The sequence below is a fragment of the Sardina pilchardus genome, chromosome 14 (assembly GCF_963854185.1).
Source record: "Sardina pilchardus chromosome 14, fSarPil1.1, whole genome shotgun sequence".
Lineage (NCBI taxonomy): Eukaryota > Metazoa > Chordata > Actinopteri > Clupeiformes > Clupeidae > Sardina > Sardina pilchardus.
Window position 1 is genome coordinate 363,853 of NC_085007.1, and position 13,369 is coordinate 377,221.

Consider the following 13,369-nt stretch of genomic DNA (forward strand, 5'->3'; position numbering starts at 1 on the left):
AGAGAATGTGAGGACTGTTCTATTAGAACACTGAGAATGTGAGGGCTGTTCTATTAGAACACTGAGAATGTGAGGACTGCTCTGTTAGAACACAGAGAATGGGAGGACTGTTCTATTAGAACACAGAGAATGGGAGTGGGGCCAGGAGAACGGAGACACAGAATGATCACAACTGGAGTTCTATTTTCTACTTTAAAAAAGCAGAAACTTAAAAAGGACGAACAATTGTTATATCATCATCAAAGATTGTTGTCTCTGTCCCGCCCTCCACTCCCTGCTCCATGCAAGTGTGTGATGTAGTCTTTATTGTGGTCAGTCAGGAGCCTCTCTCTTAGTGAATGTAAAAGCTGACTCAGCTTGGGTCTCCATTTGTCTCTTGCATTGTTTTGTTTTTTTTAATTCTATGGGCGGTGCATCATGTGAGGAAGTGGATGTCAGACAAATGGCAAGTCTCTCTCTCTCAGACAAATGGCAAGTCTCTCTCTCAGCGCACTATGAATCAGGACAACACATCTAGGATGGAGTGAAGCGTGCATTTGCACCCAGTGAAGGAGTAGAAGAAGAGCTTCCTGCCTCTGTCCAGTGGCTGCTAAACTGCGCTGGTCGGCTTGTGGTATGGAGTCCAGCAGATTGCCCATAACATTCAGGAGAGGACAACTCACCATTGACCCTGGGACTCAGTGGGCTTGACCCACCACTAGTGTCAGCAATGGTGATTCAGGGAATGGAAGTGTTCGCCATAACAGTGGTGGTTTTGCTGTTTTTCTTGGTACTCAAGCAGTTTGGGATATGGGAGCCTCTCTCTCTCGAAGGTGAGTAAAAGGTGACATCTTGATTCAACTCAGTCCTTAGATAGAGGCTTCAGTTCCTGCCATATTTGATCTTGTGATTGTGTGGCCTGGGAGTAGAAGATGCTTCAAGCTGAACTGAACTTGGTTGGTTTTACGCATGTCCTGTCTAGGCTTGAACCTACAACCTCGATGAGTCCCTTCACTTCCGTGATAGCATGCTAGTAGTGATCAGTTCACTTCTGCGCTAGCATGCTAGTAGTGATCAGTTCACTTCCATGCTAGCATGCTAGTAGTGATCAGTTCACTTCCATGCTAGCATGCTAGTAGTGATCAGTTCACTTCTGCGCTAGCATGCTAGTAGTGATCAGTTCACTTCCATGCTAGCATGCTAGTAGTGATCAGTTCACTTCTGCGCTAGCATGCTAGTAGTGATCAGTTCACTTCTGCGCTAGCATGCTAGCAGTGATCAGTTCACTTCTGCGCTAGCATGCTAGTAGTGATTAGTTCACTTCCGCGCTAGCATGCTAGTAGTGATCAGTTCACTTCTGCGCTAGCATGCTAGTAGTGATCAGTTCACTTCTGCGCTAGCATGCTAGTAGTGATCAGTTCACTTCTGCGCTAGCATGCTAGTAGTGATCAGTTCACTTCTGCGCTAGCATGCTCAGTGATTAGTTCACTTCCGCGCTAGCATGCTAGTAGTGTTTAGTGAATTAGTGAAAAGTACCAGAGTTATTAGTGGGAGAACCAATAGTGAAGACACACATTCAAGGAGTGAACACACACACACACACACACACACACACACCTTGAGCAATGGGCACTTATTTCTTGAACATGCTCCACCTCCATGTCCATGACATGTTGTTGGAGTGATCGATGGTCTCGTCAGGACTGACGTGTTGTGACTGTAATGGAGGGACCTGCTGCAAACTTTTGTTGGTGACGCGTGTCAACTGAGCCATGTGCATATGTGACTTAGTCAGATCTACTGTCTATCTTCCTCTGAGCCATGTGCATATGTGACTTAGTCAGATCTACTGTCTATCTTCCTCTGAGCCATGTGCATATGTGACTTAGTCTGATCTACTGTTACTCTTCCTCTGAGCCATGTGCATATGTGACTTAGTCTGATCTACTCTTTCTCTTCCTCTGAGCCATGTGCATTTGTGACTTAGTCAGATCTACTGTCTATCTTCCTCTGAGCCATGTGCATATGTGACTTAGTCTGATCTACTGTTACTCTTCCTCTGTCTCTCTCTCCCTGTCTGTGTGCCATTGCTATCCTCCATTCATCTTGCATCTTGGTCTCGTCCTATCCATGTTCGCTCATCTGACTCCTCATTCGTCTCATCCCATAGATGGTGAGTAAACACACACACACACACACACACACACACACACACACACACACACACACACACACACACACAAGCACACATGCACTCACACACTCAAGCACACACCATACCTTTGAGTCCAGCATTTCTTCCTGTAAGTACAGACGTTGTTTATGTAAGGGATAATGTAATGTCTGCTGGTAATTATTGGAAAATAAGTGCAACAGTTTTTTTTCACGCAAGATATTTTTTGGTATTTATCCAGGAAATGTGCGCTCATTTGACTAAATTGTGTGCAAGTTTTACTAAATAGTAGGCTCTTTTTAAATTGTGTGCACTCCTAAACTTGTAAATTGAGCACACTATTTTGCAAAATGTGCGCACAATATAGTAAAATGTGTGCACAAATTACTCAATTCAGAACACGATTTAGTAAGGTAAGCATACTATTTAGTAAGGTAAGCATACTATTTAGTAAAACATGCACACAATTTAGTCAAATGAGTGCACAATTTGCTGAGCTGAGCACATTTTCTTTACACACAAATGTATCTTGCCATGCCACCTCTTGGGCTCTGTAGTTTTCCTTCATCCTAATAAGCTGAAGGGGCTCATTGGCCCATGATTACCAGCAGACAGCACATTATCCCACTTATCCTAATAAGCTGAAGGGGATTATTGTCCCATAATTACCGCAGACAGCACATTATCCCACTTATCCTAATAAGCTGAAGGGGATTATTGTCCCATAATTACCATCAGACAGCACATTATCCCACTTCATCCTAATAAGCTGAAGGGGCTTATTGTCCCATAATTACCAGCAGACAGCACATTATCCCACTTCATCCTAATAAGCTGAAGGGGATTATTGTCCCATAATTACCGCAGACAGCACATTATCCCACTTATCCTAATAAGCTGAAGGGGCTTATTGTCCCATAATTACCAGCAGACAGCACATTATCCCACTTCATCCTAATAAGCTGAAGGGGCTCATTGGCCCATAATTACCAGCAGACAGCACATTATCCCACGTATTATACTCCTAATAAGATGAAGGGGCTTATTGTCCCATAATTACCAGCAGACAGCACATTATCCCACTTATCCTAATAAGATGAAGGGGATTATTGTCCCATAATTACCAGCAGACAGCACATTACCCCACTTATCCTAATAAGCTGAAGGGGATTATTGTCCCATAATTACCAGCAGACAGCACATTATCCCACTTATCCTAATAAGATGAAGGGGATTATTGTCCCATAATTACCAGCAGACAGCACATTACCCCACTTATCCTAATAAGCTGAAGGGGATTATTGTCCCATAATTACCAGCAGACAGCACATTATCCCACTTCATCCTAATAAGCTGAAGGGGCTTATTGTCCCATGATTACCAGCAGACAGCACATTATCCCACTTCATCCTAATAAGCTGAAGGGGCTTATTGTCCCATAATTACCGCAGGCAGCACATTATCCCACTTATCCTAATAAGCTGAAGGGGCTTATTGTCCCATAATTACCAGCAGACAGCACATTATCCCACTTCATCCTAATAAGATGAAGGGGCTCATTGGCCCATAATTACCAGCAGACAGCACATTATCCCACGTATTATACTCCTAATAAGATGAAGGGGCTTATTGTCCCATAATTACCAGCAGACAGCACATTATCCCACTTATCCTAATAAGATGAAGGGGATTATTGTCCCATAATTACCAGCAGACAGCACATTACCCCACTTATCCTAATAAGCTGAAGGGGATTATTGTCCCATAATTACCAGCAGACAGCACATTATCCCACTTCATCCTAATAAGCTGAAGGGGCTTATTGTCCCATAATTACCAGCAGACAGCACATTATCCCACTTATCCTAATAAAATGAAGGGGATTATTGTCCCATAATGACCAGCAGACAGCACATTATCCCACTTCATCCTAATAAGCTGAAGGGGCTTATTGTCCCATAATTACCGCAGACAGCACATTATTCCACTTATCCTAATAAGCTGAAGGGGCTTATTGTCCCATAATTACCGGCAGACAGCACATTATCCCACTTCATCCTAATAAGCTGAAGGGGCTTATTGTCCCATAATTACCAGCAGACAGCACATTATTCCACATATTATACGGCTACTTACCAAAACCAGAAAAGAAACTAAACACAATGGGTCTTTAAAAAATATTTTGCCAGTGTTTTGTGGCTTCTGCTGACAAAATAAATCATTCGCAGCACAGCTTGACAGTTTCTTACTAGCCGACTTTCACTTTCAATGAAATTCCTTTGCACTAAACGGACGTATTGCGGAATGATATGAGATGTGAATCAAAAACACAAAACCTGTTGCCATTGATAGCGCCTATTTATAGAGCTTATATACTTTGCAGCAGTAATCCTATAGATTTAACAGATATACTTTGCAGCAGTAATCCTATAGATTTAACAGACCTCCGAATGTTGGGACGGCTTTCTGCAGCACTCTGAAGAGCCGTGTAATAATGTATGTGAGTGTGTTTGTGTGTGTGTGTGTGTGTGTGTGTGTGTGTGTGTGTGCGTGCGTCCGTGCGTGTGTGTGTGTGTGTGTGTGTGTGAGTGTGTTTGTGTGTGTGTGTGTGTGTGTGTGCGTGTGTGCGTGCGTGTGTGTGTGTGTGTGTGTAGATGGCCCCTCTGCCGGTCCTCTCTTCTGCATGCAACCTGTTCCTCTTAATCTTCTCTCACGCTGATGGTGACCCCCCCCCCCACACACACACACACTCAACACCCCCCCCCACACACATACACACCCTCAACACTCCCCTCACACACACACACACACACTCAACAACCCCCCCACACACACTCAACACCCACCACACACACACACACACACTCTCTCAACACCCCCCCCACACACACACATACACTCTCAACACCCCCCTCACACACACACACACACTCTCAACACCCCCCCCCCACACACACACACTCAACACCCCCCCCACACACACACACACTCAACACCCCCCCCACACACACATACACACTCTCAACACCCCCCTCACAGACACACTCTCAACACCCACCACACACACACACACACTCTCAACACCCCCACACACACACACACTTGTAATCCATCCTTCCTTTTCCCCTCCTGCTCTGCCTTCTTGCCCTCTCAACCCTCTATGGAACACCTTATCTACCCTACCATGTTGTTACCCCTCCACCCATAGATATATATACCGCATTGTCCGTTGAGTTCTATTAGAACGAACGTGGAATACGGCCGCCATATTGGTAGGGGCAACATTCCCCCGTAAATGAATGGAGACCTATGGTGAGCTGAAGGAGTTTTGGGCTATGAAGTCCTCAAAACTCATAAATATTTCAATCGATGGGCATAAATTATATGTCATGGTTACAAGTAGCTAAACTAAGTTAAGAAAACAAAAAAATAACACTATTTACGTGGAGAAAAAATAAACATTTTGATGAGATCAATTCAAAACACACACAAACTCTAAACTCGATTATGTCAAATTAAATATTTGACATAATCGTTTCATTAAAAAAAAACTATGACTTTTGGCCTTTTGATGGTTTAAAATAGGAGATGCCGTCAGTTCTGCCACTTCGAACGTTACCATTTCACTACTACTGCAAGCTGTCTGACAACCAACATTCAAATAACGGCATTTGACAACAGTAACAGGACACAGATCATACGGATATCGTTTGACAGGTGGAAACGTTTGCCTTTACATTACCCCAGAAAATGTAAGGTTTAACAATTAAATTGGGCAAAGAAATGGACACTTTTCTGAAGTTATCCGGTCCTGGACCGGCTTAGCTACGTTACGTTATGCTATGGCAGCAACGGGCTAACAGGTAGGCTAACTTACTTTCATAAAATTAGACAGGTTAAGACTGTATGAATACTATTATAATAAAGTGACTACATGAGTAACGTTACGTTTCAGAATTAATTCGCCTTCAAACCATAGTTAACTGACGTGAAATTAGCCTTGCCACACTAGTCAGTAGCCTACTATTAGCCAACTCAAAATCTGTTCTCTACAAGCCTTTATAAGACCGTCAAATACAACAACAGAAAACATAAACGTGCGATTTTACATGTACAAGGCCATTCCCATATGTTTAGAAGGCGCTACGATTTGTACAAAGCCCACAGGGTCTGTTATCCTGTAATTTCCACTCAGAGACACCTGTTTCTCCATAGGCTTCCATTGATCTATCGGTCGACATTGCCCCTAGCAATATGGCGGCGCTCTTGCCGTACGTTCTAGAGTCCAATGCGGTGTCTATGTATATACAGTGAGGAGCACATGTATTTGATACCCTGCTAAAACAGGAATATAAAATCATCATTTGACAATTGATCTTAATGCCTTAAGGCGAGACACTACAGGTGAATAGGGTAAAATTTTTAACTAGCAGATATCACTATGAAACTTCCCCAGTTGATTACTTACATCAACATAAGAAAAAAATGTATTACAATTTTTTTGTAACTTAATGTTTAAATATGCAAATGAGGCATTATCTCATTAAATATGCGCTAATTTGCATATATTTTAAAATGCATAATCTGAGTTTTGGATAAAGCCAGGTTCAAAATTGTTTTTTCATTGTGTTAATATATTAGATGGGAGAAAAAATACAGAGGGATTTATGGATATCTACTTCTGTTGTCTTGTAAATCAGCATATAGTGTCAATAGCCTTGAAAAATCGGTTTTTGCCATGTTTTTAAGCATAAAATGTCATATATATCAGGTTAGGAATCATATTTCAATAAACCCCTCTGTAAAAGTCTTGTAAATATAGTTTGGCATAAGACTGGAAAGTTTGGCGCATGTAAGTGCTTCAGAAGTGGAGATTATGTTCTCAGAGTGGGAGAAGAAACTCGTTTTGAGAAAACAGCCTTGAAACACAGCCAATGGGATACGTTCTAAGCCTAGACTCGCCTTTGAACTTTCGCGATTGGTTGCTAATACAAAGGAAATGTCCATATTTGGATTGCATAGCGTCATTCAGGAGAAAAGGGGCTTTTGAACGGTGTCACACACGATATGATTTGGTTCACGGTCGCGGTAGTACATGACACTTTAGAATGGGAACTTTTGGTAAAATTAGGAGAAATATATAGGCGCGAGTAGACAAAATGTCATGAAATAAACACCTAAATGTGCAAATCGGACTTTATTGTTGTAGTAGGGTGGTAGAATGCATGCTAAGGTAGCAAACTAGCACAAAATATTGAAATTGACCGGAGGTCACAAAAACGATGTTTTCACCTGCCGTGTCTCGCCTTAACTCAAAAAATTAGTACAAATCAAACCGCCAAGGACACCAATTTTCTTTGTGATTGAAGAATGTATCGTAAATAGATAAATGTTTTCCTTAAATGCTAGGGGAAGGAAGTATTTGACCCCCTATGTAACCCTATGGGAATTTAACACATAGGGTTAACATAGGGGCAGGCAGATTTTTATTTTTAAAGGCCAGCTATTTCATGGATCTAGGATATTATGCATCCCGATAAATTTCCCTTGGCCTTTGAAATTAAAATAGCCCCACATCATCACATACCCTTCACCATAGCTAGAGATTGGCATGGTGCTTTTTCCAGTAGGCCTATTAGCCTGTTTGATTTGCATTGAGCTCAATGAGCATCAAACAGGCTAATAGGCCTACTGGAAAAAGCACCATGCCAATCTCTAGCTATGGTGAAAGGTATGTAATGATGTGGGGCTATCTTAATTCCAACGGCCAAGGGAACTTTATCAGGATGCATAATATCCTGAATCCATAAAATAGCTGGCCTTAAAAAATAAAAATCTGCCCGCCCCTATGTTAACCCTATGTGTTGAATTCCCATAGGGTTACATTGGGGGTCAAATACTTACTTCCCCCTAGCATTTAGGAAGAACATTTATTTATTTACGAAACATTCTTCCATCACAAAGAAAATTGGCGTACTTAGCGGTTTTATTTTTACTCAATTTTTGAATTAAGACATTAAGATCAATTGTCAAATGACGATTTTATATTCCTCTTTTTAGGCAACTTTAGCATGGTATCAAATACATTTTCTCCTCACTGTATGTCTATGCCTCCACCCCTCACCTCTGCATATTCTCACCCTATCTACCCTACCATGTTGTTACCCCTCCACCCCTGACCTCTGCATATTGCCCCCCCCCCCCCAGACTGCAGTGAGAGTGAGCTGGAGCTGGCCACGGTCAGACACCAGCCGGAGGGGCTGGACCAGCTGCAGGCCCAGACCAAGTTCACCCGCAAGGAGCTGCAGTCGCTCTACAGAGGCTTCAAAAACGTGAGACTGGAGCACCTGGCACCAACATGGAGGACATGCATGCACCAACATGGAGGACATGGAAGCAGTGGTGTTGATGTGACCTGTAAAGGCATGTGTTTCTGGGCTGATGTTTTGCACATGTGTTGTGTCTGGCTCAGGAGTGCCCGAGCGGTCTGGTGGATGAGGAGACCTTCAAGATGATATACTCCCAGTTCTTCCCACAAGGAGGTACTATACATAGCCGCCATCTTATGGAATTCCGAGGTTGTCATGGTAACTGGTTGCACACTGATGCAAAAGAGGGTGTGTGTGACCTGACAACCCATCTGATTGGCTGTCCCTAATGGTATGTCATAAAGAGCTCATCCACTCCACTAGAGTAATGCTGGTTTCTCTTCTCCATGCCAACAGACGCCACCACATATGCACACTTCCTCTTCAACGCCTTCGATACCGACCGCAGTGGCTCCATCCGCTTTGAGGTGATGCTCAAGACCTGCTGATCTTCCTACTTGAACTGTAGCAATGTAGCACTTTCAGATACCAGCTCAGACACTATGGCTCCGTTCGAATCGGAAGGCAGCTGCCTACTGCCTCCCTCCCTAAATAGAGAGCTCTCTGACTAGACATGACTTTAGATTAAACGCGTCGTTTAAAAATGAGCGTAGCACTCTAGAATCTTTGGTTAACACTACGGTATGACGTTAGCAAAAGCCTGACGTTAAACTAAATTAGCCTACATAAGCTAGCAGGCTAACGGTATAAAATAGTTTCACTGGCAGCTAATATCTCAGACCAGGCGTTATTAGTGGGTACAACAATGGTATAACCAGGTAGTAAATAATTTATTTTCAATCTACTTTCCACAAATCCAAGCTAAATAACGTCACACAAATGACATTTCAACAGATTCGGCAGTCGTTTACCGATATCGGCAGCCATGTTTGTTTTGTTTACACAGAGATTCAGACGTGGCCGCAAAGGATTATGGGTAGAAGGGAGCTTGTAGTGTACATCGATGCTGCCTTCAAAATTGACCGTTATTCAGGAATTCTAAGATATCTTAGAAGGCAGCGAAAATCGTTTTTTCGGTTTCGAACGGCCTTCGCTGCCTTGCTCTCTAGTTAGATATCTTAGAAGGCAGCAGTTCTTCCCGATTCGAACGGAGCCTATGTGTTTATCCAAGCAACCCAATATTTTGTATGTGTTTGTGTATGTGTGTGTGTGTGTGTGTGTGTGTGTGTGTATGTGTGTTCTGAAAGGACTTTGTAATAGGTCTCTCAGTGCTTCTAAGAGGCTCAGTGAATGAGAAGCTGCGATGGGCTTTCAACCTTTATGACATCAACAAGGATGGCTACATCACCAAAGAGGTACACCACTGCTCTCCACCCATAATCTGACCACAAAAGGGGTACCTCACTGCCCTATGCTACACCACTGTCCTCCACCCTTAATCTGACCACCAGAGGTACACTACAGCCCTCCACCCTTAATCTGACCACCAAAGAGGTACACCACTGCCCTACACCCTTAATCTAACCACCAAAGAGGACCATTACAGCCCTACACCCTTAATCTAACCACCAAAGAGGTACACCACAGCCCTCCACCCTTAATCTAACCACCAAAGAGGTACACCACTGCCCTACACCCTTAATCTAACCACCAAAGAGGTACACCACTGCCCTACGGTACTCCACTGCCCTGCACCCTTAATCTCATCTGTCAGTCTTGCTTCAGTAGGACAACAACTATAGGCAAGATGACTTATCTCTAAAGCCATAAAAGTCAAATTCACAAGTCACTCAATAGTGAATCAATGTCTTGTCTGAAGTCTATTAGCCACTTTAATATTGGTGCTGCTGCTGCTGGTAGCTTAGTGGATAAGGGCCAAGCTGGCGTACACAAGCCAGAACTACATGTGGGTTTGATTAAGCTGGCGTACACAAGCCAGAACTAAATGTGGGTTTGATTAAAGCCAGAACTAAATGTGGGTTTGATTAAGCTGGCATACACAAGCCAGAACTACATGTGGGTTTGATTAAGCTGGCGTACGCAAGCCAGAACTACATGTGGGTTTGATTAAGCTGGCATACACAAGCCAGAACTAAATGTGGGTTTGATTAAGCTGGCATACACAAGCCAGAACTAAATGTGGGTTTGATTAAGCTGGCGTACACAAGCCAGAACTAAATGTGGGTTTGATTAAGCTGGCGTACGCAAGCCAGAACTAAACGTGGGTTTGATTAAGCTGGCATACACAAGCCAGAACTAAACGTGGGTTTGATTAAGCTGGCGTACACAAGCCAGAACTAAACGTGGGTTTGATTAAACTGGCATACACAAGCCAGAACTACATGTGGGTTTGATTCCTGGCTGCAGCTGTTGTCCCCTTCAGCAAGGCACCCTCCCGGAGTCACTCCGGGGACGCGAATACTGGATGAATGTACATCGCTTTGGATGAAAACATCAGCCAAATGAATAAGTAAAGTAAAATAGTTTACTAGCATGGTGGCTGGTGAAAATTACTCCCTGTGACCAACTTATTAAGTTAAAATTGACTGCCTGCCCATTATCTTTTGGGGATGGAGGGGTGGCAATGTTATTGGCACAATCCAGATCAACGTTTGAAGCAAGCAGCTTTTAATGTAGCGGGGAACACAGGCACACACTACAAGGCACTGACACGAGGGTTACACAAAGGTTAAAGGGTTAAAGAGTTAAAGGGTTACACAAAAGGTTAAAGGGTTACACAAAAGGTTAAAGGGTTGCACAAAATGTTAAAGTAAAGAGTGTTATACCCAAGACTGTTACACACTCATAATCCTAGAATAACAGATAAAACACAAACAGTAAACCTGTGCAGTAAACTCCGCCCGCTAAGCATTATGGGAGCTAGCCCCTGTAGTCCAGCACACACCGACGCTAAATGCGATCATTTCTCCCTGCAGTGTCCACAAACATGTTCTGTGTGTGTGTTCAGGAGATGCTGGCCATCATGAAGTCCATATATGACATGATGGGAAGATACACGACCCCCAGCGTCAAAGAGGACGACCCGTTTGACCATGTCGAGAAGTTCTTCAAGGTGAGAGAGCTGGAGGATGACAGTCCTGACCTGCATCTTTGTGTAGTATCTCAAAAACAGGCAGGTGACAATCCTGCATCTCAGGCACATTAGGCAGGTGACATTCCTGCATCTCTAGTATCTCAGGAACATTATGTTGTTGTTGTGTTTTTGTCCCGTTTCAGAAAATGGACAAGAACAAAGATGGAGTCGTCACCTTCGATGAATTCATAGAGACGTGTCAAAAGGTATGTCTTTTTACATTTATAGAGACATGTCAGAAGGTACTTGTTTAAAAATAAATAAATAAAAAGCCTAGCAGGCTACACCAGACAGACACGTAACTGTGTGTTCCAGGCCAGTCCTCTAATTAGACCTGTCATTAGACCAGTCCTCTAATTAGACCAGTCCTCTAATCAAACCTGTCATTAGACCAGTCCTCTAATTAGACCTGTCATTAGACCAGTCCTCTAATTAGACCAGTCCTCTAATCAGACCCGGTCATTAGACCAGTCCTCTAATTAGACCAGTCCTCTAATCACACCTGTCATTAGACCAGTCCTCTAATTAGACCAGTCCTCTAATCACACCTGTCATTAGACCAGTCCTCTAATTAGACCAGTCCTCTAATCAGACCCGGTCATTAGACCAGTCCTCTAATTAGACCAGTCCTCTAATCACACCTGTCATTAGACCAGTCCTCTAATTAGACCAGTCCTCTAATCAGACCCGGTCATTAGACCAGTCCTCTAATCAGACCAGTCCTCTAATTAGATCAGTCCAATTTGTAGTTCAGTTCCGCTTCTGTTATGTGTCTTGTGTGTACACACACACACACACACACACACACACACACACATGCACTGAAACTGAAAGGCCATCTGAACTGAAATCACTCTCCACAACCTGTAAGGCTAATGCAGGTTCTTCCCATATGGTGTTTCTGTTACCAGGATGAGAACATCATGAGTTCTATGCAGCTGTTTGAGAACGTCATCTGAAGTGCGGCGTTCTGCGTTCTTCCTTCCGCGTTCTCTGTCCTGCACTCCTCCTGCACTCCTGTGGACCCTGCCGCTCCATGGGACTTCAACCATCAGGGGGAGCTGTTGTCTCTACAAGAAGAGATGGGAGGGAACCCATACTACAGACTTATCAATAACACACAGGAGTTATGCTCAGCTGACATCACTCCTACTGTGGACTGACATGAGGACTTCACTCTGAAGGCGTTTGCATGCTTGCCTATGATTGGCTAATGTGTGAACTCCGTTGCTCTGCAGCTGCACTGATGACACATGCACTACTTCCTCTCTGGAGCACTCAAATTGACCTCTGACCTCTTGAGCTACACGTGTGGATCAGATGACCACCTCTTCTGTTTTCTTAGATGGGTTTGATTTCTGTTGCATGATATTCACCGTCACTGTTAAACAGTAGCCATGTCTACTGTGAGAGGTCCCAGTTTAAGTTATTTTTGCCATGTTCCTCATTAGTTTAATGTATTTTTTAATGTATTACACTTAAATGCATGATTTTCTCTTTGGAAGATTCTTGGAAGAGTTGTATGTTCTCTTTGAAATGGGAGCTAATGGAGTCCTGTGTATTAAAGTACACATTAAATTGAATTAAAGTGTATTAACATTCTACTTCCATGACAACCCTATCCAGACCCGTATGGACAGAATAGTCATTCTGCATTGACAGCACTCACACCTGCCAGTGCCAGTGGCCCTTACTGAAAAAACAGCAAGAAACCAGCGTATGGTTGCTGGTTCAGCGGGTTGTAGCTGGTTTTAGCTGTCTTTGCTGGTTTAGCTGGTTAGGCCACCAGGTGGA

General features: G+C 43.3%; 1 protein-coding gene across 1 annotated transcript; it reads left to right on the top strand.

The window, feature by feature from the left end:
* Positions 1 to 664: 664 nt before the first annotated feature.
* Positions 665 to 13,123, top strand: LOC134100899 (calsenilin-like). The gene is made up of 8 exons (XM_062554385.1): positions 665 to 812; positions 8,360 to 8,484; positions 8,625 to 8,694; positions 8,878 to 8,948; positions 9,729 to 9,836; positions 11,450 to 11,554; positions 11,719 to 11,781; positions 12,487 to 13,123. Exons 1-8 carry the CDS (start codon positions 710 to 712, stop codon positions 12,532 to 12,534), a joined length of 693 nt encoding a protein of 230 aa, XP_062410369.1. The 5' UTR covers positions 665 to 709; the 3' UTR covers positions 12,535 to 13,123.
* Positions 13,124 to 13,369: the final 246 nt, after the last annotated feature.